Source organism: Hippoglossus stenolepis, chromosome 10, assembly GCF_022539355.2.
Source record: "Hippoglossus stenolepis isolate QCI-W04-F060 chromosome 10, HSTE1.2, whole genome shotgun sequence".
NCBI classification, from domain to species: domain Eukaryota; kingdom Metazoa; phylum Chordata; class Actinopteri; order Pleuronectiformes; family Pleuronectidae; genus Hippoglossus; species Hippoglossus stenolepis.
The window spans coordinates 14,072,431-14,099,541 of NC_061492.1; the positions used below are offsets into that span (position 1 = coordinate 14,072,431).

Sequence of the window (27,111 nt, forward strand, 5' to 3'; positions counted from 1 at the left end):
ACAGGACTCGAACCGTGACCCGCAATTATCTCCCAGTCAAATCCATTGAGAACATATTCACCACTGGCTCTGTTTGTCTTTATGCGATCCATTTGGACGTTCCACCTAGTTTGCTGTCGTTAGTGAGATATCGTAGCGGAAGTAAAGAGGTCAAAGTTGCAGTAAGTCATTTTAACTGACCTATAGTTCAGCGTTACTCTTGAAACCATCTGGGCCTGATTCTGACCATTTAAGCTGCAACAGTTGCGCACAGGCGATCGTCCCCTCTCACCAAAGTTACATACACATGCAAGAACAGGGTTCAGGGTGAAAAGCGGCACAATTCTACTTATTCCAGGTGAGTGAACCACCAAACTCATTTTGAAGCTGCTATTTTAAGAAAAAAAAGTTGCTTGGTGTTGCTCAAGTTAAAACAAACTAAAAAAACCCTGTAGAGTCTGAAGCCATGTCACCACCTTTCTAAGATTACTGCTAGGAGGCTAACATGTGCTAATTGGCACTTGTCATAAACCCAAGGGCTTCTTGTGTGTGAAGCGACTCGTCAGAAAACTGGACACTTCATTATCACGAACTCTGATGAGTTTAGGGTCAATGGTCGCTCTTGTTTGCTGCAGCTCTTAGCTGTGCTTTAAAACCACACGGGATGCCCGCAGGAATGTCCTTCAAATCTGTTCACGGGGGAAACGTCAGAGTGAATCAAAGGTTTTGTTTAACGTGGCCATGAATGAGAATCCAGTGGAGCTGTGTTCTATAGCTATCAGCTTATCTGAAGGGACAGGGTTTACTCTGCTGGACCTTCCAGGTCACGTCTCAGGCCTAGTGCCACTGCAGCAAACATGGATGACAGGAGAAAAGTGAATATATCTGATCACTTATATCATTGTCCAACCATACGTCTGGTTTGATCAATTAAATCAACATTTTCACTTCTTATTTTGACCAAGTTTCTGAGTTTTTGGTGCCATGCAAATTATTATTATTAGAAACAATCCTTGGTCCTCAGATTCCCTACATGCCATCAGGATGCTTCGCTGTCAAAGCAGAAATTAGGCCCAGATTCATTTTGTTGACCCTCTCGCTCCTATTGTCCCACGTGGGGATAGAGAGTGAAAGGACCATGTTGTATTAACAATGTTTTGCAGCAATGATTTACGCGTGGTTGTACAAGAGACTTCACCAGAGTAAGCTTGTTGATGGCAGATGGCCCAGGGTCTTTAGTGACTCAGGAGTGTTGATAGTCAAGCACCGTCCTCAATGAGCAATAAGTCAGCGGCATGAAGTGAGGCGAATAGTGAAGACATTTATTTGCTCCCCAAAAAATTTAAAAAAGGCCAAAGTGTTACATAAAAAAATCTAAAACATTTTATCAGTGACAAAGTCTGGGGATAGTTCTTTATTTTGGCTCTTCACTAAGGCTTGTTGGGTCTATCATAACACACTACGCACATTTAATGCATGCAGAGGAAGTGCTGCATGTAAAGGAAAGAGAAGAAGGAAGAGTCATGTGACACGCTCCGGTTCAACCCTGCTGTTTGTGTAGATGAGTTTTTCTTCTCTTCGTGGATTTCTTGCAGACTCAATGATTTGTGAGTTAAGTGTGTTTCTGTCAACAGTTCGTTATACATTTTTTCTTCAACATAGAACTTATTACACAAAATTTTAGTTAAAAATTGGGTCAAGATGCTTTTGCTTAGAAACCTTTAAGAATAAAAGAATTGGTTTATCAGCATTTTACATATAGTCTGAGGAATGCCTGGAGAAATTTCCCTGAAGTAGCCAAATGGCTTTTCTTTTAATCTATACAGTAAAAACGCAAAAACCTTTTGTCAAATTGATCTGCAGGATTTTCTTATCAGCCTGGACAGGAATGTAGGAAACGAGAGCCCTGTCACAAGATTCAGGTTCTTAAATATGTTAAAGGCAAATCAGATTAAAATGAACCCTTAGATGATTTGGAGACTTTATAGTCACAATAGTATTGTACTGTATACCACACAAACCACGTGTGCCGTGTGTAAAGGTTGTTGCTCGAATACAATGATCCTCATCCGTCCCCTCTGTTTTCAGACAGACCACCCTGCTTGTGTATCTCCTCACGCTGATCGGCATGCTGGTCTACGCCTTCACCCTCAACCTGGGTCACCTGTGGGTGGTGTTTGTCACGGCCGGAGTTTTAGGGTAGGTAACCATTAAAGAGTGGAGGCCACCGAGGTCTTAAACATCACACCTGACAACCTTCAAGATGAGGGTACAAATTAACTGGCATGAGTTGGGTTATTTAAAGAAAAACTTTGTGATTTGTAGGAATTCGGAGTGACTGGTATCATTAACAACTTTATGATCCAAAATAAAACTTCAGCTGCTCAATTTAAATCACCTTTCTCTGTATTATTATTGTTCATTGTCTTTTCAGTTGCTGATCAGTTAAGGACCTGTGAAATGAAAACAGTTTCTCTGTGTTTATGTGACTTATAATCCTGGATGACAGCAGTACAACATTATTCTGTTTATAACAGTATTTGAGCTTCCTACCCTGAGCATGATGTCAGAGGAAAATGGCAGCTGTGTGAATATGAGCTGTGTCTCAATTTAGGACCTGCACCCTTTGGAGAACATGGCCTTTGTTCTCTACGCAGCCTAGGTGGTCTTCGTGGGCCGTGTAGACCACGAGGGCCAAACCGAAAGGAAAATAATTTGAATTTTTGAATCAGCCTCACCAGCGAGTCCTGCCCTTATTTCTGTTGCCCAGCAACAGAGCTGAAGTTGGACACACCTAGAAAGTTTTAATGCCCCTTGTTTTTTTTTAACATGTGTCCCATTACCATCGGCACCATTACCTTTTTGAAAAGTGGTTAGTAGCTGAGGTTGGGTCGGGAAGGATCCGCCAGTTAAAACCTTGGTCAGATGGAAGGACGCATTTGTCGGCCACATTTGAAGGACACTTCAAAATGAGACAATCTAGTCGCACCGCTGTGACACAATCAATCTTCAAATGCAGACTCTGAAGGACCCAGCCCCTGAATTGAGACCCAGCTGTAGTCTTATATCTTTTGAATCTGGAAGTTGTGATTGAGAACTTTGACTGTTAATGATCCCCTCAAAGCTGCTTTTGTTTGTAGATAAAATGCAGAAAGCTTTTTAGAGAAAGATTACTTTGAGTCTTGTGATGACTCAATCATCACAGATCTTTTCAACCCAAGCTTTTTAGAGAAAGATTACTTTGAGTCTTGTGATGACTCAATCATCACAGATCTTTTCAACCCAAGCTTTTTAGAGAAAGATTACTTTGAGTCTTGTGATGACTCAATCATCACAGATCTTTTCAACCCTGAGGTGATAATGAATCACATGTGTTACGTGAGATCTTCAGGTCTGAGCAGCTCCTCAGCTTTTTTGCTCATAATGTCTGTGTGTGGTTCATGTTCTCTGCGTTTCTCTACACAAACTCCTCAGACTCCTCAGTCCACGTGCTGTGTCCTTAAAATTATTGCTATTTATGGTAAGCTGATTATGCCCATAACTGGTTTCCATAGTGATTCCTTTGTCTGGTTGAAACCCAGACGGGATTTATTATAGAGCATCATGTACTTGCACTAGTTTCACACTCATTGAGCTCTTTACTATTCCTCGGTGTGGATGAAAACACTCAGTGATGTTAGAGAATAAATAACTGCAGATCCCACACTTTTGTTTTTGCTGTCAATTTGACCTCTGTCGTGTGTCCCCAGGTTCTTCATGACGGGATATCTGCCTCTGGGCTTCGAGTTTGCAGTAGAGCTCACCTACCCTGAATCAGAGGGAACCTCGTCAGGGCTTCTCAACTGTTCCGCTCAGGTTCCTCATTTTTCCACATCTGTAGAAACACAGTCTAATGTTGGTTTGGGTCTTTACTGAAATGATTCCTTTTTAAACTACTTTCAGATCTTTGGAATCATTTTCACCATCTCCCAAGGGAAGATTATCGATAAATGGGGCACTTTTGCAGGAAACATCTTCCTGTGCATCTTCCTACTAATAGGATCAGTATTGACAGGTGAGATATCAACTGCTCCTCTGTTTCCTCTGAAACAGTCCTGACGACACAGATCAACTTCCACAGAACACTGAGCTCATGTTATTAAAAGCATTCATGCACGTAATGTTAAGGTCAACTTTGAATACACCTTAATTTCAGTGTTGCAGCGTGACTATTTAAACCTTTGCTGATTGTCTTTTCAAGGCTGGAGTTACTCGTGCAGGAAGTCTTAACTTTCGTGGGATAAAGTCTCCCCCTAGTGGATGAATGAATTATCACATTGTGTTAAAGACAAATTAGTCCCCTTATGAAACCACATTTAAAAGTCACTAGATCGGGATTTTTATTACGATCTGATCCAAATTGTGCACACTCATAAAGATCTGTGAATGATTCTCTGAGAAATCAATGAAAATGCTGGAATACACCATATCTCACAATGTTAAAGAAAGTGACATAACTTCCTGGATCCGCCCCCTAATCTGGATGCCTACTTGGGTCATGCTGGACCCCTCCAGAAAATGTATGAAAATCGGTTGAGTAGTTTATTGCACAATCCTGCTCACTAAGAAAAAAACTAATGCAAACAAAGCACAGTCTCTTAGGCTGGAGTACAAATATTTGGTTAGTGTTTAAGCGGTGACCTTTTGGTATGAATTGCATTAGGTTTACTTTAAGAATTTCTGATGTAAAACCTGCACCACCACCACCTAATATTGCATAGGTGACATCCGGTCGTGGCTAGAAACCCCTGTTACAATTTTATATGGAAAATGGAGGCTTTAACTTGTCTCTCAGGTTTGTGGACGTAACTTTGAGATAATACATGATGAGTATCTTCAAGGTGCCTGCTTGGAAAGGTTTTCTGTATTGTCCCTGATTTTCTGTTTTTTGTTTTTTGTACACTGAATTACAGAAATACTTACTGATTATAGACTGTATTTAAAATAATAAACTCAGCTTCTTGGTGTGAAAAGTGAAGCAGATGCAGAAGTGCTTTAAGGTGCATAACCATGGATATTGTTGATTTACTAGATGAACACATTTTCCTCATTGTTCTTGCCAACATTATTCACAATATCCAGCTCTTCAGTTTAGCAGAAAGTCCTCCAGCACCATAACGTTTCCCTCTCCTCCATATTCATCACAGGATTCATCAAGGCTGACCTCCGACGGCAGAAGGCCAACCTGCAGGCCGAGGTGCAGACAGTGAGCGTGAGTACATCTGTGTGTGCTACGTGAAGTCAGAGGTGGGATCTTCACATCCCCGTGGTGAGGGGATGTGTTGTGTACACCGCTGGCTCTGGGCTGAATTCACTCTGCTGGCTGCCTCGGCTGCAGTCCTCACGCTGCAGTGCACGGCTGCAGACATGCACGCCAGGCAACACTGGGGCTGCACTGCTGGAACCTTTGTCTCTGAACTCACTACAAAACATCCTTTTCTCCTGAAATGCTGATCGCAGAAAACACATCCCTGCTTGTGTGTGACAGCTCTTCAACTCTAACTAACAGCATGTTTTCAAACTTCTGCTGCAACCACCTGATTTCAGGTTGATGCTCGGGAAACTGCTCTTTTTTACACTTTCGCATAGGTGCAGTTGTCAGCTGTCAAACAAACCTGTAACTGGTAATAATCCTTTTTATCAATCACTATACTAATATGATAATAACTCACCATATTCCACTATTAAGAAATATGAAGCAGGTTAATTTTTTTAACTTATTTGAGAACCATTTAAAACAAAGATCAGGAGCTTACGTATAAAATTCACTGAAACAAAAAAAAAGCCTCCAGCGGCTCAAAGTCACCTTTCAGTTTTGAACCATGAATGACACATTAACTGCACAATACTTCACACTTGTTGGCTTTTTGACAAGCATGGGGATTTCTTGCTCTTTTTCCTTTTTCCCTTTGTAATATTCCAGTCCTAACTAGAATGACACTCAGTCAGGTGCACACCTCCGCCAAGGCCCAACAGTCCCCTTGAATTGAATCAAGCTGCACCAAGTTCCATGAATTATTCAATGAGAAATCGGTGAAAATGTCTTAAAAAATGTCCTATCTCGCAAATTATACAAAAAAAATTCTGGATCCAAACCTTTGTGCAGCTAAAAGGGAAATCTCCAGTATTTTTTTGGAACTAAACAGTAACAACTAATATACTTTCTTTGTTTTATTACTGAGCCAGTTCTGTTAAAAAAGAACCAACCAAGTGAGATGACTATTGAAATTACTGGAAATTAGCAATATATATTATATATTATATAATACACAGTACTCCATATGTCCCTCACTAAGTGGCTCTTAGGTTAGCAGGCTGGTAGCAGCAGTATTAGACGGCTGTTAGTTTGGTGGAGGCAGACTCATGGTGGTGGTGTGTGGAGGTGGAGGAAGAGAAGGCCTCACAGGTCCCCTCAGAAGTGTGACCCCCGAGCTATTGTTCCAGCTTACAGGGTCCGAGTGTTCGGCGCAGGACTACGGGGCCACAGCGTGCGGAGGCCCCTGGCAACTACAGTCTTGACATAAACCCACAACCTCACAAAAACTAAAACACACACCTGCAAAGGTACACACACACACACACACACACACACACACACACACACACACACAGACACACACACACACACACACACTGGAAATTTAATAATTTATAAACCATATCTTAAATGTAAAAATGCCTCTGAAACGTCAACATAGACGTAAGCCGTATTAAAAATACTTTGTACAACTGAACTGTACTACATCACACACCAGCACACAGTCAGTTCTTATATTAAACCGGGTCACTGCTGTGACTGTGGAGTAAAACCAGTCATCCTGAAATTTCTGCTCATTATGACGTTTTCACAGTTGTGCGTCTTTTTTCGTCTCTTCACAAGAACGTGATTTTTGTACTTTCAACAAATCAACTTTTTAAATGATCTATATGTGATTAACTCACAGTACTAACTGGTAGATTCTACTACACTAGGGATCATATTGATTAAATGCAAGAGGTGATTGAGAAGTTGTTAATTGTTTAACACTAAAAGTAAAGAATGAATAATGCTGATGTTCTGTGTCTTTCTGCTGTGCTGACAATTTGTGTGTTTTGATGAAATACTGAACGACCTCTTTTTTCTCGTCTGTGGTTGTTTCTGTCCTCGTCCTTCACAGAAAATGACAGCTGATCTGGAAGGAAACGTTTCTCCCCCTGAAATCCTGAAACAGAGGAGGTTATGAAGAGGATGTCCTCTCTGTACAAATACAAACACAATCAAATATTGACTCAACTCATACATTAAAGTTCACTAGAAGGGTGTGTTAAGAGTATGTACCCCTGCCAAGGCTGACATCCTAACTTGCCATGTTACAGAAAACAATTTCCCTGTTAATCCAGATCCGAAATTTAATGGCTTCCTCCCTGGGTCATGTGCCAGCCCTCTACAAAATTCCAGGGAACTCGATCCCGTAGTTCTCGATTCATCCTGCTGACGATCAAACAACACTGAAAACATAACCCTCTTGCTGGAGATGAAACGCTGCTGTGAGGAGTGAGCACCACGGTGGTGACGGACTGTGAGTAGGACGGAGCACACCTGCTGTACAACATTCTGTACGCATGTGAGGACGCTGCACTCTCTTACACTTATTATCCCAAACACTACTTCGCTCAAATTGAATCAAGCACAAGTCAATCCTGCACCCAGGAAACACACTTGGAACCTCAGAGGTTTTTTTGACATCCCTCCATGAAAACACGTTTCATTTTATTCAGCGTACTGCCGACATGCTGTCACACTGATTCAAACATTACCACACTCATCTTATTTATACTTTTGAATGTGTCCTATCCTTTTACTGTCCTCTGATTAATGTTCATGTTTTATGCACACAATGAGCAATATTTAAACAGTGTGTGTTTCTTTATATTGGACCATTGCTGTGTGTGACCGAACTCTGCCTTTACATTGCTAAAGGTTTTCAAGAAGTGTTTTTTTAGAAAAATGAATCTTTAATGCAGACTGAGCACTGTGATGTGATATCCTGCTGTGGCAGTGAGGTTAGCCATTGCGTCCTCTCTGCCTGTCATTCAGGATCACATGGAAGTATGTACCTCTGAATCCTGCTGATTATAGATGTGGTTGATGCCGTGCATCAGAGTTCACTTTTAAAGGTCAGTGTTGTTTTGCTGTACACGATCTCTACAAGAAGACGTTTGCTGATGAACATCTGACACGTTAAAGCAACACTATGTAACTTTTGCTGAGAGACAGCGCCCTCTGCAGCCACAGAGGGGGATTACCTCTGTTTGGGTCCAATGTACGAGTGATTGTTTTTCATGTTGAGAAAATCCTGATATTTTAAGTTTCCTCGCTAAATATCAAAGATAAACAGTTATTTTTTTTAAATGACTTCTAGTTCTTTTTAACTGATCTACATTTTATCATTACTCATGAACGTGCTAGGCCACACAATTAAAGCTGTGATCATTGTATCAACTATGAAGAGCGTACCGGCTCACTGAAGTGACATAGAGTTACACTATTCTCCCTTTTTCAAGTCAGTGAACCATCAAACTAATTTTGAAGTTGCTATTTTGGGAAAAGTTCATTAGTGTTGCTTTAAGAGTGTCCGCACAGCACACGACGGATGAAAGGAAAAGGCAAATTAATCAGTTGCCCTTTTGTCATTTTGCACAAGAAAATGTTTCTATGTTTGATAGTATTTGCTTGAAAATTTGTCACGGAGTCATGTCGTTCAGTGTTTGTACAGGTTGTCAGTAATGCGCGTTGTGGCCAGTTGTGTGTTATTTCAGTGGCATTTTTTGGGGACATTTCACTGTGCTGTGAAAAAGTTTCTACACCCGGGGAGTTTTTTTTTGACCATTTTAAATGTTTTAATTGATTTTTAAAATTGGTATTCTTTTACTTTCACCAAGCACAAACACAAGTGAGAGGAATCGATGGGAGTTTTGTTCCCAACCTCACTGGATAAACCAAAGTGTGTGAGTGTTTCCTGCACTTTAATCCATCTCATGAAGCCAAAGTCAGCGCTGAAAACAATCATGAAAACACCTCGCTGAGGAACCCAAATATAACATTTAAGCAGCACATGATATCACACATTTATCAAAACCATGTAAGAACACAATCACACCCCTGACAACAAGACAACTGTCTGCACATTTAACACAACAGTTTTTTTCTTTTTAAAGTTCAGAAATACATCTCATTAGCTTATTACTCTAATAGAACATTTAAAAATCTAATTATTTTGTTATTTAATAAAAAAAAGACTAGAAGTTCAAAGGGTGTACAAACTTCCACAGAAACAAAACAATTGCTAATTTAAGTTTTTGTGATATTTTGTGATGAAGAGCATCTGCTCTGAATAATTTCTCTGATCGCTTAACTCGGCAACACCTCACTCATAACAGCATGATTTTAACATGACATGTGATTGCACTGTCAACTGTAAAATATCCAGTTAAAAATCATGAATTGCATCGAGGCAGAGTGTTTGTGTACAGTCTTTAGAAAGTGTCACAGTTTGAAATGAAAGCACATCCACGTCTCATGTTCTTCAAGGCCAGAAGCAGCACAAGCAGGACAAGTCCACTCCACAGCTGTTTGGTGCTGGGACTCAGTTACGTTTCTTCCGTCGTGCTCCCACTTCTTCTTGAGTGTCTGGAATACACTGGAATCCAATCAGCATTCCGACAACAGAGAAACCTAAAGACAAAAAAACCCACATTGAGATGCAATCAGGATTCTGTTGTTTGGCATTAATGTTTTCTCGGTAAAACACAAGCGGGTGTTGTCGAAATTTCAATATTGGTTATTTAAAGGATCACTGTGTAACTTTTACTGAGCCAAAGCGCCCTCTGCAGCCTAATGTGTTTGTAAGAGGCATAATGTAATGTATTATTTTAAACACTAGGGGACATGTAGGTTCTTTTGTGTCTAGTTATTTCAATAGAGGGTCATTTTAGAGCTGGTTTTGAGCAATAGGTGGTGGGGAGCAATTCAATGTAAGTTCATTATTCATGATTTTTGCAATAAATGGGAACATCACCTAAAAGCCCAAACTTGGACCTGATCTCATCATTTTCTCTGTAAAAACATATAATAAGAATATGAATATTCAAGGCAAAGCCTATGCAAAATCATTGTGATGCAGTAGCAGCTCCTCTGCAGAACGTATTGTTGAACTGAGAAGCTAAATATCGTGCATTGAACAGATGCTGTAAATATGAATTGACATTAATGTGAATATTGTGCATTGAATAGATAAAGTTGCATAACTGCCTTTCTTCATGTATATTGACCCTCCTGATGGTTTTTTTCTGGACGATATCAGGGTGGTAGATCGTTTGGAGTTAAAAAGTGATCTTGGGCCTGAAACGGTTGGTGACCACTGGTGTAAAGAGTCTTACTCACTTGCCACGATGAGCGGCGCCATGACCCCGATAGTCAGAGGGGCGGTTTTGTAGACGAAGGCTTCAGACAGAAAGTGTCCTAGCGCCAACACAAATGTCCATAAGGTGACGTGATACAGCCTGCAGGCGACAACACAGCACTCAGTAATAATATATTACATGTCGACGACCAACAGAAAGAAGGTGGAGAATGTGAGAAGCTGTCTTACGTCCTGTTCTGAATATCAATGGCACAGGCACAGCGAATGATCGACGACAGCAATGTCCAAATGCCGAATGTCCGAGCCTGGAGACCATTCACTAGGGAAACGGACGAAAAAGGTAATATCAGGTAGGTTGGAGTTTAGAAAAGTAAAGAAAAATATCACGATCAAGTCATCTGTATGTCCCATGTCTGTTATTACTGTGACAGAGAAACAGAACAGACCAAATCTGCCTCATTTCAACTTGATATATTTACAAAATGTATTAAGAGCCTGATCTATGAATTAGCCGGGCCGATATTAAAGTCTGATATCAGCTTATAACAAACACTATATGGGTTATTCACATTTAAATGACAGGAGTGAATCTTAGCTGCGACGTCTCGGGACAAATGTTATTCCCATGTTTGAAGAAGGCCTTTTACTTTCAGTATGTGTATGAACATGTCAGCTGAAAAGCTGAAAAGCTATTGAAATGATAAAAAGAATGATTATTTACAATAAAGAATAGAATAGAAAGGCTTTATTGTCATTGTACAAGAGAAAGCAGTACAATGAAATTAAAGCAGCTACTTCAATAAATACACAACCAATAAATACGGGACTGATAAATACTTTAAACTAGAAGAGTGTTTATTTGTTATTGCGAAGAATGGACACTGCAATTAAAAACACATTGCACTATATTGGGTTATCCTAATAGTGTAATAAACAGCTTATATAATGTTGTGATCAGCTGCAGCATTGTTTAGTAATAATAAGAATAAATGTTCAGACATGTTTTCCAATTCAAAGCTGTTTTATAAACTTACATACAAAACATAGAGGAGACATGTCACCGGCATCACTCTCAGTTGACTTGAGTGAGAGTGATATATATTGTTGCTAAGGTCCAATGCACTGATGTATTATTATTATGAGTCGTCCATGCAAGTTGCAGTGTCCCTCAGGTCCATTCAGCCTCACTCACCGAACTCTGGCGCGCCCGTGTAGAGCTTCTCGGACAGGAAGCTGTGATCCCTGAAGCTCTGCACCGTGTTTCCCACCGCGATGACGGACACCATCACCAGCCAGCTCCGCAGGACGTTCAGGAGGCGACTCATCCTGGCTCTCTGTCTGTCTGTGTCTGACTGTCTCTCTCTCTGCCTGACAGTATGTCTGTCTCTCTGTCTGCTTGTCTTTTGTCTGTCTGAGTCTCTCTCTCTCTCTGCCTGTATGTGTCTGACTGTCTGTCTGCCTCTTGTGTGTGTCTGACTGTCTCTCTGTCTGACCTTTCTGTCTGCCTCTTGTGTGTGTCTGACTGTCTGTCTCTCTGCCTGACAGTATGTCTGTCTCTCTGTCTGAGTCTCTCTCTCTCTGCCTGTATGTGTCTGACTGTCTCTCTGTCTGACCTTTCTGTCCGCCTCTTGTGTGTGTCTGATTGTCTCTCTGTCTGTCTATGTGTCCGTCTCTCTGTCCGATTGTCCCTCTGTCTGTCTCTCTGTCTATGTGCCTGTGTGAGAGACGCACCTGTCAGACATGGATAAACAACGTCAACACACACACTGACTCCACACATCACATGCAGAGCATCTTTTCGCTAGCGACATATCAACCACTCATATGTCGCATAATATAGCAGCTAATGTTGCTATAAAGCGGCTAATAACGCATCATGATAAAACAAATAACATGACTGGTTTGTGTATTTACCTGACGGTGTGTATCAAAGCACCGTGTAGCCACACATCTGGTAAAGACACACAATACTCGGTGTAGAGCAGGATGTCATTCGGACCTGGACTGTGGGGTCGACCAATATGAGAGCTCGAAGGATGGCTCCATCGAGTCGCACCACTCATATGATTGGCCGATTCAAGAGTTAGGATTCCGCCTATTTGCTTCACCAACCAATAGAAACAGAGCAATCCTGTCACCTGTAGACCGAGGGCTAGGCTGCGTCTTAACAAAGAGTAGATATTGGAGCAAGAGTATAATCTGCACTGGATTTTGTTTTCGTTAGATCTGGCGCGGCAGAAGTGGTGAACTGTGATTTCGGCTAAATTATTGAGTCGAATCTGTACAAAACGTTTCAGTAGCATTTATAAACCCCGAGTAGCAATTCATAACCTTTTAAACATTTCATTTTAGAGCAACGTTGATTGTAGTTAAGGTAATTATGTATGTAAGCTGTTACGTTCCCAGTACCGTAATATTAAATAGGTAGGTTTACTCGTTAATTTCAATTGAATTTAACCTACACGTCTTTGATTATGAACCGCCATATTTGACACTAGCTGTCACATTAGACTGGGGCCATCGTCTCCTTTTTACACCGTAACGTTCACGCGTGTACCCGCAGTGGGGAGGATGCACCGCAAACTTTGGTCAAGCGGACAAACAAGTGTCGTGTGTCAGTGCGCACGCGCGTCGCTCTGTTGCTACTCAGTTGTTGTAGTTACCGGGAAGATTAACCGCGATGATCAAGTGGCCCTGGTGAGACTTAGCTAGCTAGCTGTTAGCACGCTCCACTCAAACAAAAGGCAAGTTCACTTTGGTGTTTGTCACTAAAACGTTTATTTAACAGTCATTGGACAAAGCGGACTTTAGCTCGATAGCTTCCCCTATTTAATATAGCGTGTCAGAAACCGTAGTCTTTATTTAGCTAACGTTTGTTGGACAGTCTCCGTGGGTTTAGTCTTTACGTCTCGTGTCTGGTGTGAGGTTAAAAAAAGACAATTTCACTGTAGAGACAGAAATCAGCTGTCCCCAGCTAACTGTGCGCTAACTGCTGTGGGACTGCACCGGTGTGACAGGTTTCACCAGCGAGCCGTAATAACGTGGTTGTTATTGTAATATGTCTTCCATGAGGGGGCTGATGTTTATACGAGCTGACACGTTCCCTGGCTGGTGTGTTTCATTTGCAGCTGGAGGGGTTGAGAGGCCATGCGTGAAGCTGGACACCTGATCCCTGCCAGATTCCACCGGGCGGCTCGTCCCCTTCTCCCCCCGTGAAGATGCCAGCTGTGATCCGGGATAAGGAGGACTCCGAATCCTCCTCGGATGAAGACGAGCAAGAGTAAGAACTAGTTTTTGCAGAATCCCATGATGGTGACTGTGGTTCAGTGCTGTCAGCTGCAGAGATGTGCTGTCACAGCTCAGCAGTGCTCACACGCCACAGCATCATATAGTCACTTTGAAGATAAATGAGAAAAGAACCTATGCTCTGAGGTCATTCCGTCATGTTTTGATTTCACAGCACCAGGACTGGGCGTTAAAACAATATCAGCAATCATCACACTGTAACAGTATAACAAAAGTATCATATGTACTGGATTAGATATTATATAACACATGATTGATTTCCCTCTGTCCATTGGGAAGAGTTTAAAACCACAACCTTATAACTCGGGAGAAAAAATTTAAACTTGAAATGAAATAATATTTATTGATATAATTTTGGGCCATATCGCTCAGCCCTTCACAGCACGCCCCAAAAGTAACTTCAGCACTGAATTGCCACTTCCTGAAACATAAATTATTTCATAACTATATTATAAAATATGTATATTTTCTAGAATACGTCAAACTTTACCATTAGAATTGCTTGAAAACATGGAGATGTGGGCTGTCATTCAAAGGTTTAAAACCTGACAACACGGATGGTACATACATCAGGATGTTTCTTGGGCCGCTATCATATCAATGCCACCTTTAAAAAAAAAAAAAAGTAGGAATTTGTTATATTAGTTATTACTGGTTTCTATGTGTTGTGAAATGTGGTGTAGCTTGATTGGATTTAAGGGGACTGCTGAGCCTTGGCGGATGTATGCGCTCTACTGAGTGCCATTCAGTTTTTTTGTTTTATTGAACTTTGTGTACATTATATGTAAATGAGTAGGATATTAGTAGGCTGTTGTCCCTGCAGCCGGTGGACTCCCCTGTCTGAATTAAGCAGGTGTAATTTAATGTCAGCTAGGTTCGTATCCCACTGATCCTTCTGATGCACCTCCTCATGACATCTATCTCCAAATACTGGGACGACATGGAGGAGCAGAAACATTTTCTATTTACTTTCTATCATTGCAACCTGCTGTAGTTTATGGAATGTGTAATCTAACCCATGCAGGATTACTTCCTGAGCCTTGCTGAATCATTTATGCCAAGATACATTAAGACAAAATGCAAATCCTCAGGTAACTTTGCTGTCTGCATAATTGATCAACTTCAAACTGAATGAGAGAGAAGAGCATCTTGCTTCAGCTCGTGGTTGTCGACAGTTGTTCCTTGTCATCTTGCCTGTTCCAGCTAAGTCCCTCTTAAGCTATACTTAGTCATACCTTTAGAGACACTGCGCCTGCTTTTAGGCTAATTTCCATGCCCTGCATTAGTCTGGATTGCTTAGTATTAGGGTTTAACCTCTAAGGGACCAGAGCTGCGTTTACTGAGCACTGTAATTATTATTAAGACGTGTGATGATCAGACAAATCTTTGTGTATGGGGGTAGTTTTATTGGAAATCTTACAGGCTTTCCCCATATGAACACACACTTGATTTCCAGGTGAACTAACTTCTACTTCTACTATGACAACAGACAACGCTAAATAATGCACTGAAGGACAACAAAGTATTATATTACAAGCAAGAGGAACAGACATAAAGACAAACTCAAGAAGGTGCATGTACAGGAGGAAACATGGCACAAGACTACACACTATTTTAAACCTCCATACCTCCACTAAGGCCCAACAGCCCCCTTATGAAATCATATTTAAAATAATTAGATCCTGATTTGGATCTGGACCAAATTACACACACTGTTAAAGAAAGTGAAACAAAGATTCCTGCACCTGCCCCTGATCCAGATCTGCAACAAAATGCAACAGGTTCTTCCCTGACACATATCACATCCTTCCACCAAGTTTTGTGGAAACACGTCCTGTAGTTTTTTGTGTAATCCTGCCAACTAACAGACAAACAAATGCAGACGGCAACATTACCTCCTTGGCAGCGGTAAATATATATTACACTATATTTCAATACAAAGTTAAAAAGTGCTTTACAAAGATAAAAAAAGAAATGGAACCAATGAAATAAAATACAAAAGGAAAAAAGTACCCAAACAATAACGATAAATGCTAAATTGCTAAATGCTATAGTACAACAAATAAGACATTTAATAATGTAGTGTTATAGTAAATAACTAGTAGTATAATAAAGGCTTAACAACCATCAGTTGACTAGGGTTAAGATCACTATTATTAAAAGACTGACTTTTAAAAAGTATGACTTCATCTGCATATTTCACTAATTGTTTGTAACTCAGGAGACCAGACTTTTCTGAAACATCACAGTGACTGTAGCAATATGAGCTGAGGATCGAGATCATCACATCTTGTATTGTTTGTTTAGCATCTGAAATCGTCTTGATGGTGGTTTATATTCAAAATAAACAATGCTGTGAAAAACTATCAAAATAAGGGCGTGCAGTCCAGCCCCCGCAGTGGAACAGGTATCTGGCGTATTGTCCGACATACCTGGATATTGAAGTGAGGAGCGGCGTTTGTTTACATGCCTCCCTCCTTATCGAGACCCCCCGCTCCTGATTGAGGTCTGCTCCATCATCGTGCTACCTTATCTTATTTCTCGCTGTAAGCAGGCTGTGTCTGGTACCATCAGATAGACGGCAGTTTTACAAGGGTGTTTGTCAGTGCGCAGGTTTGTTATTGCCCGGCACCCCCTGAAACTTGTGTGTGGTTCTGTCTTTATCTGCCCGGCTGAAATAAACACCGTGTCAGGATACATTCCTGCAGCATTAGGTAAGCCGCCCTTATAGGGAAGATCACCATCTTTGGCAAAGATTATGGGCAGGGGTTATGGGGTGCATCTTCATGGCATTGTTACAGAGAATGTGTGCGCTGTGTATTTCTGCAGATAATTTGAAATTTGAGTGTTCTGAAAACATCTCGAAAAACTGCCTCTTTATTATTAACATATTGCTATTATTCGTTATTATTCTGCTTCTTATTTCATTGTTTGTCCAATAGCGACCAGCCTTGCATCGCGTGGTGCGGCCTGAGCAAGACCATCCCAGTTCTCTTGTTTGTCCCTGAAGCTGTAGTTTCAAAAGATGGAACTATCTGCTCTGTTGGAGGTAAACTAAAATTATTATAATCTAACTAATCGTTGTAGACTTTTATTGGTTTGATACTAAGTATGTTTTATTGTTTCCAATGTGTTTTACATCCTTAGAGCGGTACAACTTGGCCTTCAAGATCGTGCGCACCGAGAGCCGTCTGGTGCGTGGACTACTCGCCAATCATGGATTCCGTGAGGTAATGATCTTCACTAAATCATGCAAACTGAAAAGATTAACCTAAAACTTACAAAAACATGTTATCCATGCACATACTCTGCTTTGTAGGATAAGGGATAGTTGGGCTGTGTTTTTTTCTTCTTCCTTTTAACTGATAATTCTGTTGTCAAAGCCCGGGAATGTAACCCTCAGGAGCATTAATCCTGTTTTCACGAGGGTACACAGTCCCCATTACTGCTCTCTCCAAGCAGTTACTATTAATTGCCTTTTTATTTCATTTCAATACATCTCGACTCCCACTAACCCATCATCAAAGGCAGACGAGTGTGTACCGCAGCCTCCGCAGAGCCAAACTTTAACAAGCCTTTATTGAAAACATCTGCCCCCAGACGCTGAATGAATGGTCATGTGAGTCCTGTCTCCTGTAACGAATTGTTGAAATAAAACAAAACAAAACAAAAGAGATAACGTAATGTGATGGAGTTGGATGTCCATTTGAGAAAATGTCCTAAATTATATTTGAGCTAACTGAGCTGTCGTGTGTGATGGACATGAGAATATAAAACTGCTGTTGGTGACTGGAAACTGAACAGAGGTCAGTTTGTCCATCATAGTTCATCCATATCCATCCATCCATGGCTCAGGAGGTAGAGCGAGTCGTCCACTATCCAGAAGGTTGAATCAGTCCCAGTCTCCCCCATTCCGTGCAAGTGCTGCACATAAATGTACTGTATGTGTGTTGGAATGGCAAAATCGGTACTGTCAAGTACTTTGAATTGTCATTAAGACTAAAACAGCACCATATAAATACAGACTATTAGTATATACCATTATACCGCTTGTCCTTTGAGGGTTGTGTGGGGAGCTGGAGCCAATCCCAGCTGAAATTGGGGGAGAGGTGGGGCACACCCTGGCCTGGACGGGTCTCCAGCGTATCACAGGGCCAACATAAAGAGACAAACAACCGTTCTCAGTCACATTCACACCTATAGGGACAATTTGTAGTCTCAACTTAACCTAACCCCAACCTGCATGTCTTTGGACTGTGGGAGGAAGCCGGAGTACCTGGAGAAAACCCACGCAGACACGGGGAGAACAAGCAAACTCCATATACGACGGATTTGAACCGAGAGGTTTCACACACACACATAATATATATAGGAATATATATTTTAATGATCTTTTCTCCCTTTTTCAGGTTCACCCAAACTGCAATGACTTTAACCTCATGTGGACGGGGTCTCACCTCAAGCCTTACATACTCCGCAGCCTTCAAGACTTCCAGAAGGTCAACCACTTTCCCAGGTATAATCCACTGGGTGAGGGAGTGAGTGAGGGAGTGTATTGCCACTGTTTTCTGTGTTATAAATAACACCACTGAGCCATTTTAAGCTCTTCAGTTCAGGCAATGTGTTTGTTGGCCTCCACTGCAAAGTGCATTTAGTTTGGACCGGTGCCTCCCTCAAACATGAAATGAATCATGCTGTCAGGCAGAGGGCGTTCTGCAACTGTTGGGTATTCATGTATTGTTTTTTCTGTCAGTGACTGAAGCACGGGAGCCTTTTTAAACTGGAACCTCTGCCTTTTTCCAGGTCATACGAATTGACGCGAAAAGACCGTCTCTATAAAAACATCCAGCGAATGCAGCAGACCCACGGCTTCAAAAACTTCCACATCGTTCCTCAGACCTTTGTTCTTCCCTCAGAGTACCAGGAGTTCTGCAGTAAGATACCTCCCATCTCACCCTGCTGCTTGAAGCAGAGCTGTGTTTATGATATGTTTACATAATACACTATAAATCACTTTGAATCTCTCTCCCTAAATGTCAGATTGTTTTGCCAAGGACAAGGGCCCATGGATTATTAAACCAGTAGCATCGTCAAGAGGGCGAGGCATCTACCTGGTCAGCAATGTGAGTGATTTTAGTTATCACTCTTCAATACAGTGGCTTCCAGTCTGTTTGATTTGTGACTCTTTAACATGAAGCAAGCTGTGATTTTTTTTCTTTCTGAGGAGATGAAAGTACGACTGGAGCTAAAGCCCAAGATGATTTTTTTTTATCAGTCTGAAAACCCAAAGATATACTGTTGACGAGAAAAACAGAACGTTACAAATCACATTTTAGAAGCTGGATTTAGGGAATCTTTGGCACTTTGCACTTTGGTCCTAAATGATAAAAAATAATAACATGTTTCAGTCAGAAGTGTATGTACTTTTCTTTCAAAGATCTCTGAAATCTGAAAAGTTAGAGGATGATGATACATAATTATTAACAAACTTAGGTAAAACCAAGCTCTGACAGAGTTGACTTTTAAATGGCTTATTTGGGTTTTTGCTGAGATTTACATGGGAAGAGTACAATGCACATGTCTAGGAAAATGATCTTAGGTGAACATACTGCAGATTGGAAACACAGGAAGCAGCAGCTCTTTTTGTGAAGCTCATTCAATAATATCACAATATTTCTGTTCTAAGTTCCTTTAAGTTCCCACGTAAGCACAGATTCACTCTTATGGTGAATAGTGGGACTTTAATGTAAACACACTGACTTTAAAAAAATGACTGTGTGAACTGAAACAGCAGGTTGGCCAGATGTGAGGTGGGAGTACGGGGTTTACAGATACAGCTGTCTTTGAAAAAAAAAAAGAAAAAGCTATCAACCACTTTTTCCAGCCATTAATAAGCTTGGTGGAGTAAATCACAGTCGTCCAACAAGGTTCTCACTGTTGGAAAACACGTGCACGACTCCTCTTCTTCTCAGGCCGTTTTTTTTTTATGAAACAGTGGAAAGAATGTCAGAGTGATATTTGGAGAGAAAAAAGAAATACGTCCTTTCTTTTTTTAAGTTTGGGTTTTTCTCTGAACTGTAGCCAGCTTTGAGGTTACTCACCCCATCTCCCCCCTCCACCCCCCCTCTCCCCCTCTCCCATCTCCTCTCAACTCCGCCACCTGCAACACATTTCAACCTCATAAATGACCCATCTCCCACCACCAGATTGTGTTTTTATAGGCTGTTGTTATTTAAGGTTGACCTGCTATGGCCAGTGTCATCACACTCTCCAACTTCTCTTGATCTCATTATACTTAGATGGTCCTGGTTACCGGCAGTTAGATCAGCTGTTTGGAATTCACTGTGCAACGTCAGCTGTGTATTTATGAACTTATACAACTTGTAGCTTTAACCCTGTTGCATCATTATGGTAAAATACTTTTCTTCTTTGTTTGCCTCATTATATTTTAATGTGTTCTGTTCTGTCATCTACAGCCAAATCAAATCTCCATGGATGAAAACATCTTGGTGTCTCGTTATATTAACAACACGCTGCTGATAGATGGTGAGTTGCAACGCAGCTTCCCCAATATTTACATGACATAATATGTATCAATTCTTCATTAAAATGTCTAAAAACAATGTTACCTATGTTATATATTTTGCTGATAGTGCACCTACATTATCTGAAATGTTTCCAACAATGTGCAAACCCAGCGGTAATGGAATCTTTCATGTTCATCGCCTTTTAAGTCCACCATATCCGCTTTGACCGTCTCTGCTTTAACTTCCGGCGCAAACAACATATGACGATTAAAAAACACACTGCTAGCCAGTTAGCCAGTCAGCAGTTTTTTTTCTTCCACTGTTTGTGTTGTCACCTGTTATCGATCATGATTATTCATTGCCAATGGCTACGTAATGTTAATAAATTCAATACATTACCTCATCCGTGAACATGATTAGCGCTCAACTCTTTTGGAGTAGATTTTCATTGGCAATGGTGGTGAGGACAACAAGTCCCATGACCCCCGGCTGCTTCCTCATCAAACTAGGTCTTTGTTATTGTTTTTGTTTTAGAGACCCCCAGCGGCCAAAGTTACATATTGTACATTTTGGCAGATTTGATTGAAATGAATCTGTTTTTCTTTTCTTTTCAGAGTTCAAGTTTGACGTTCGGTTATACGTGTTGGTGACATCATACGATCCACTCATCATCTATGTGTATGAGGAAGGCCTGGCGAGGTGAGTGTACATGGACTCCTCCATCAGCATTTAACCAAACAGCTACAAGACATTTTTAAAAGTCAAAACAAAAGTAGATTCATCAAAAGAAACGAAAACTCTTCAAAAACTATTCGCCCACTGCTGATACATTCAGTGACCAAGTGTTTCAAAACTTGGGAGTTGTTGTTTCAGCTTTGTATTTGCAGCACATTTTGTCCATTTACTTGTTTTATATAAAGTTATGTATAAAGTTCTGCCAGGGACGAGTCACGCAGTCATTCCCAGATGAACTGCAGCAGAGTGCATCATAAGGTGTGGGGGGGGTGAGGATGATGTGGCAGGCTAGGAGTAAAGTAAACTGTATATGTCTATTGAGTATAGATGTTCTACATATAAAGTGAAATGTATGTGCACATATACAGAATTTGAGCTTTAATCTGTGCAACAAATTGTAAAAATAAAGTGGCCTCTTTTTTCCAAAACCACACATTGTAGTTTTATTCTTAAAACTTGAAACATCCTGATTATAGATCACTGTTACCTCTGCCAAGGAAGTTAAGTTTTTGTCTGCATTTGTTCATCTGTCTGTCTGTTATTTGGCAGAATTTAATAAAAAAGTACTGGACAGATTTCGACAAACCTTGGTGGAAGGATGCGGTATGAGTCAGCAAAGAACAAATTCAATTTTGGGACGGCTCTGGGTCTGGGGGCGAATTCAGGATTATTTTCTCACTTTCTTTAACATCGCGAGAGGGCGTTTTTCAACATTCTCCTTGAACAATTAATTTATCTTGATGACATGGCTTTTTTTAGGGAACTGATAGTTCTGCGTGTGTGCAACTTGGCGCAGACACAAATACAAATCCAGATCTAGTGAATTTAAATGTGGTTTCATAAGTCGACTGTTGGGCCTTGGCAGAGTTCCAGTATTATGAGTGACATTTATGCTGTGAATCAAATTTTGCTTGTGTCATTGGAGAATTACCAGATTTTGAGACATTTGTGTGTAATTTGATTTGGTGTAATTTCATTTTGGAGGTGAGATGTTGGGTCAAGCTACATTTTAAGTTTTTAATAAAGTAAACTGAGTGTTGGGAAAACACACAAACATATTTTCTCTGTGTATTTTAAGTGCAGTTCGATCAGTTAAGGAAGTCAACTGTTATTTATTATGAGTCATTGAGCTCGTGTCTGCAAATGCTTTTAACAGACCCTGGCTGATTGCTCAGAGATCCTTCATGCACCTAACGAGGCACAAACATTGTCACTCCTTCAGTGTCCAGAAGAGGGCAGCCTTAACTTTCCTGACCCCTGCAGAGGATTAGTGGTTGAGACTTTTGAAACAAAGCACTCTATTGTTCCAGCTGTACGATGTGCTCATCAACTGTTACAGATTGTGTCATTTTTCAAAGATCACATCTCCTGATTGCTTTGTGTAAAAGTATTACGTGTATTCTTTGCATGAAGTTATGTGAAGAAAAAAACGTTTTAATCCCAAGTACAGACTTTGATCAGTCACAGGTAAGTCAGCATGAGGGCAGGTGATTTATGGAACGACTGGCTCCTCACTTCGCTCTGAGGCGGAGGTATGTGCTGGAGTCGGAGGGCCACTGCCCTGGCTTGATTATCAACTGGCAACAATAAATCACGGCCAAATCCTGAATATCACTTTTATCTCCTGACATTCCTGCAGGGTTGTGTTGGTATTCAGGTACACGGTGCGTGCCAAGGAATTCTCATTACTGCACATGTGGCATCCACTCCTCTTAAACACTGCCAGAAACTAATCTCTGCCAAAGTGCCCTTATTCAGTCAAGTGTCAGCCTCGTGAATGTGGTCACTGTTGGATGACAGGTCACAGTTACTTTTCTTTGTCTTTGTGCAGGTTTGCCACAGTAAAGTATGACCGGACTTCAAAGAACATTAAGAACACATTCATGCATCTCACTAACTACAGTGTGAACAAAAAGAGCAGCGATTATGTCAGGTAGGCCTCGTCAATGATCAACACACACTGAACATGACTGTGGAAACCAGAGTGACTCATCTGTTCATGATGACTTGAGCATTGAAGTGCATTTCTTCCTTTTCAGTTGCGATGACCCTGAAGTTGAGGATTATGGGAACAAGTGGAGTATGAGTGCAGTGTTGAGGTATTTGAGGCAGGAGGGGAAGGACACCACATGTGAGTCAAACCTTCATCTCCTACTTGTGGTTTTAATATCAGAGCATAGATGATGGATGGATATATGATTTACTCGGTTTGTAGTTTTACTCCTCAACCCTTGTTTGACTTAATCGATCAAAGTACATATCAAGTTATCAAAACCATACAATTTTTGCAGTTTATACAAAAGCTCTACCTTAAACCCCTGCATATGTCTTATTTTCCTCCTAATTGTCTGTTTCAGTGCTGATGAGACAGGTGGAGGACCTCATCATCAAAGCTGTTGTGAGTGCTGAGCTACACATAGCCAACGCCTGCAAGATGTTTGTTCCCCACAAGTCAAACTGCTTTGGTAATCATTTTTCCTTATTCTTCTTAAAAACTTAAAAACCAATATAGTTCAATAAAAATGAGCATGAAACTCAGCCAAGTCGGTTTTGGAATACAAGCTGTTTTCGAGACAACGAAATGAAACTCCTGAGCTCTGCAGCTTTACAAGAATTTCCTTTTTCAAATGACATCCAATCTCCGGACAAATTCTATCTTTTTTTGCTCGCAGTGCAGATACACTCACACACACATACTTAGTCATGCACACCACCACACCCCTTGCATTTCCTTTCGGTTTCAGATTCATTGTTCAGCAGTTCCTTCAAACTATTACCTCCACCGAGCCGTGCTGAAGCTGTAGACAGTCATTTCTCAGCGTGGAGTCTTCCTGTACGTTGCTGCCCTCTGACTGTGCTGCCGGGTCACCAAGGGCCTGCTGCCTGGAGCAGGAATTTGCTTCCTCTCCTCTGTTGCTACTCAGGTCTCCCTGATTTAGGCTGACTCCTTTCTTGGCTCCTCCCGCTGAACAGCGGGCTTGTGTGAACTCCATTTTGGAGCCATTATCCATGTTAGTGTTGGCACTAATTGTCTGCGCTCTTTCTCTGTGTCTGGCAGTCTCTCTGAGATTTGGGGTTTGAAAGCGAGTGCGTTGGCCGAGCCTCCCTCGGCACCACTGTCTCTTTTTAATTTTTCTTTTTCCCCTTTTCTCTCTCTGTGTGTGTTTTTTTTTTATAATTCCCCCCTCTCCCGCTCACACTCTTTTTCACCTCTCAAATGCTGGTAAAATAAAGGGCTTTGCAGTTGTGACAGGCTTCTGTAGACATAATACCCCCCAACCCCCTGATTGGTTGTTGTTCTGTAATGGGCATGTAGCGGCACAGACTCACACCAAAAGATTGTTGCCTGCAAAAAGATGCTATCTGCATACAAGCGTCACTGCTACGTTGACAAACCACATTTACCCAGGGTATGAATTTTTACCATGCAGGTATGTAGAGGGACATGTGGTTTACCGAGTCTCAACTTGGCTGTGAACACAACACCTGAGGGATGTAGGTAAACAGCGAGGCAACACATATCTTTGAGAAAGAGAGTGAGAAATAGGAAATGAAAAACAAGTTTGCTCATATTCTCATTCATTCTTTCACTCAGGTATGTCTCAGATAACTTGTTTATACACATCCCCATAGCCCAATCACAAGTACGCCCCACTGCATTTTCAGTGATAAAATAAGGTCTTACACGCTGGCATAGTTTTCGTGCTTTAGCATATATTGTGTTGAAAAAGTGATGTTGGCCTGTGATGTGCAGATCTGTAGGCAGCCACTGTTTGTCAGTGTGACTGACAATATGTGTAATCAATTTGCACTGTAAAAGTTTGACAAGTTAAACTTAAAGTTATCTTGGAAACCAATACTACCTTCTATTATGTTACCATGATAGACGGGGAATTCACAAAGGCAAAAACTCATGTGGAGCGCTGCATGGTGAGAATTGCTTTATGATATTGGTATATGGCATTGCATGGAAGTGGTTAGTGCATGCAGACTGGGTTTTGGTTTATCTGAGACTCTTAATGGACCATAGGCGTTAATGTTGGCCATGTGATAGAGTGTACTCTGCCTCATGTCAATGATTTTTAGGATTAGCAACTGTTCCTCAGCAGGCTAAGCAGTACAGTTAATGGACAACCAGAAGAGGTGTGTGGAAGACTAACTGTGCAGATATCTTAAAGGAGACATAGCATGCCCATTTTACCACAAGTTGATATGGTTCCTTGGGGTCTTAATGAAATGTCTGTAACATACTTTGGTCAAAATACCACAAGGATCATTTCAAACAGCACCCTTTTTACCCTGTATAAAACAGCCCTCCACAGAGTGACCTGTTTTGAGTGCCTGTTCCTTTAAATGCTAATGAGCCAGCTCCCCCTCCCTCCTCTCCCCCCATGATTTTAAACGATATAAATTACATATTTTATATGATATAAATGATCAAATATGCATAATACTTTGTATTCCCCTTCTGTTGTCCTAGAGTTTTAATTTTCCCAATCACATAATTAAATGTCCCCCTCTGCCCATCCACTACAAGCACACAAGCAGACAGACAGAGAGAGAAAGAAAGAGAGGTGTGGGGGGCTATGAAGACCATCATTTACCCCCGAACCCCGACATTCAACGGGTATAACAAGCAGAGAAAGCAGAATCGCGGGCTGACCTTATATATACAGTCTATGGGGCTGACCAGCGCGGAGAAATGCACGTCCGTGTGAACAGCCAGGCGGCTGCGGCGCAAGGAAGCAGCGCCTCGCAGCGGCGCTTCCCGTCCGTGTAAACCCAGCAGAACAGGGGGCTCTGTGTGTTTGTGCCAGTGTTACAGTAGTGCTGAACACTGCGGAAGTCTTCCACACTGCTGGCTGTGTGGCGTTGACACAAATTCCAGCTCACGCATGGGAGAGCGGCGGTCGCGCCCGAGCAACTGCTGCAGCCTCCCAGTCCCAACGATCCAGACAAATGCCACATGTGAGTGAATCGCGGGCTGACCAGCGGAGAAATGCTCGTCCCGTGTGAACAGCCAGGCGGCTGAGTGCTTGGGAACGGTGCTGCGCTGCTCGCAGCCTCGCTGCGTCCGGTGTGACCAAACGCGAGTGTGGGGGCAGGGGGGTGGGCCAAGACCATGGGGAGACTTCCAGTGCCTTGTTACGACACAAAACCCAGGAGGCTCAATCGAGTCGCTCAAGCATGACGTTTCTGACTTAGAGGAACCATAACAAAACGCGCAAGTGTTTTTTTCCCAGAGTTTTTGGGTTGGTAGACATGCCAGATACCCACATTAACCTGTAGAAGCACTAACAAAGTGGAATTTGCATGCTATGTCCCCTTTAATGGAAAATGAATCCTTTTTAATTGCAACTGTACCTTCAATATTGAAAAGAACTGGAATTCTACTAGCATGTATCAAGTAACATCTATAATGTCTTAGAACACAACTAAACTTATGTCTACAATATTGTCTCAGAGCCAGCAGTGAGACGACGCCCATCAACCCTCAACATCCTGAACTGCTCCAATATTGGCTTCCATTAATTATCTAGACTGCGCCATATTTATCCCTCCACAGTTTCATAATGCCCCAAAAAATGCACTTCTCATAGTAAAACAAGCGATCTCTATGCTAGTGTTTTAGTCTTTTGAGTCCTTGTAGAGATGCCTGCAGTGCTATTTGCCTCATGCCCACTTGATCTCTCCCTCTCGCATGTTTGCGCTGTCACCCATAAAGTTTTTACCATCCATGCAACCAGACCTCAAAGTTTCAGCTGTATCTGTGAGCATTCAATGCAGTTCTCTCACACGCAAGAATTTATCTAGTCTGTGTAACTGTCATCGGGCTCTTCGTGTGCATGTGCAGGTGCACCCACATACGCCACAGACGCCATCGTCTCTACTGCACATATGCACCCCTGAGCTCTCAATCACTCCAAGAACACAAGTCCAGTTTACTCAAGAGAACGTAGTTTTTTTTTTGTCTGTCATGCAAACCAATTACATTATTCATATTAAATGAGTTGAATCTACTGAATAGTGAGAAAGTAAGTAAAGAGCACTGATGTGATGTAAGTAATCATAGGCGTTACCTTTTACAGTGTATAGGATATTGAGGCGAGGTTAACAACAAA

At 41.5% G+C, this 27,111-nt stretch overlaps 3 protein-coding genes across 11 annotated transcripts in view; 2 read left to right on the forward strand and 1 right to left on the reverse strand.

Moving 5' to 3' along the window:
* The window catches only part of flvcr2a (FLVCR heme transporter 2a), a 26,513-nt gene extending 16,420 nt beyond the window's left edge, over positions 1-10,093 (forward strand). For 3 of the 5 annotated variants that reach the window (XM_035167852.2, XM_035167855.2, XM_035167854.2), the window contains 6 exons: positions 2,068-2,178; positions 3,729-3,834; positions 3,922-4,033; positions 5,166-5,230; positions 6,463-6,582; positions 7,176-10,093. In XM_035167852.2, coding sequence (XP_035023743.1) covers positions 2,068-2,178; positions 3,729-3,834; positions 3,922-4,033; positions 5,166-5,230; positions 6,463-6,537 — 469 coding nt within the window. In that variant the 3' untranslated portion in view covers positions 6,538-6,582; positions 7,176-10,093. The remainder of the gene's footprint in view (positions 1-2,067; positions 2,179-3,728; positions 3,835-3,921; positions 4,034-5,165; positions 5,231-6,462; positions 6,583-7,175) is intronic. The other 2 variants (XM_035167853.2, XM_047341627.1) reach the window with 1 other exon arrangement.
* Positions 9,008-11,875, reverse strand: erg28 (ergosterol biosynthesis 28 homolog). The gene is made up of 4 exons (XM_035167859.2): positions 11,614-11,875; positions 10,650-10,740; positions 10,442-10,560; positions 9,008-9,733 (listed from the first exon to the last, which is right to left on the reverse strand). The coding sequence occupies exons 1-4, from the start codon at positions 11,744-11,746 to the stop codon at positions 9,645-9,647; spliced, it is 432 nt and encodes a 143-aa protein (XP_035023750.1). The 5' UTR covers positions 11,747-11,875; the 3' UTR covers positions 9,008-9,644.
* A 1,033-nt stretch (positions 11,876-12,908) lies between these two features.
* Positions 12,909-27,111, forward strand: part of ttll5 (tubulin tyrosine ligase-like family, member 5) — a 53,820-nt gene continuing 39,617 nt past the window's right edge. For 2 of the 5 annotated variants that reach the window (XM_035167423.2, XM_035167424.2), the window contains exons 1-12: positions 12,911-13,165; positions 13,550-13,701; positions 16,670-16,776; positions 16,875-16,957; positions 18,137-18,243; positions 18,531-18,661; positions 18,768-18,850; positions 20,204-20,273; positions 20,869-20,953; positions 22,821-22,922; positions 23,029-23,120; positions 23,347-23,454. In XM_035167423.2, the coding sequence (XP_035023314.1) occupies positions 13,640-13,701; positions 16,670-16,776; positions 16,875-16,957; positions 18,137-18,243; positions 18,531-18,661; positions 18,768-18,850; positions 20,204-20,273; positions 20,869-20,953; positions 22,821-22,922; positions 23,029-23,120; positions 23,347-23,454 (1,030 nt within the window). In that variant the 5' untranslated portion in view covers positions 12,911-13,165; positions 13,550-13,639. Of the gene's footprint in view, positions 13,166-13,549; positions 13,702-16,669; positions 16,777-16,874; positions 16,958-18,136; positions 18,244-18,530; positions 18,662-18,767; positions 18,851-20,203; positions 20,274-20,868; positions 20,954-22,820; positions 22,923-23,028; positions 23,121-23,346; positions 23,455-27,111 lie in introns of all 5 variants that reach the window. The other 3 variants (XM_047341567.1, XM_047341565.1, XM_047341564.1) reach the window with 3 other exon arrangements.

Excerpts from the sequence above, each read along its gene's own strand:
- erg28 (XM_035167859.2), bottom strand. The coding sequence starts at position 11,746 with ATGAGTCGCCTCCTGAACGTCCTGCGGAGCTGGCTGGTGATGGTGTCC. Across the intron at positions 10,741-11,613 it reads CACGGGCGCGCCAGAGTTCG|TGAATGGTCTCCAGGCTCGG; the intron begins GTGAGTGAGGCT and ends CCGTTTCCCTAG. Across the intron at positions 9,734-10,441 it reads GGCGCCGCTCATCGTGGCAA|GTTTCTCTGTTGTCGGAATG; the intron begins GTGAGTAAGACT and ends TTTTGTCTTTAG.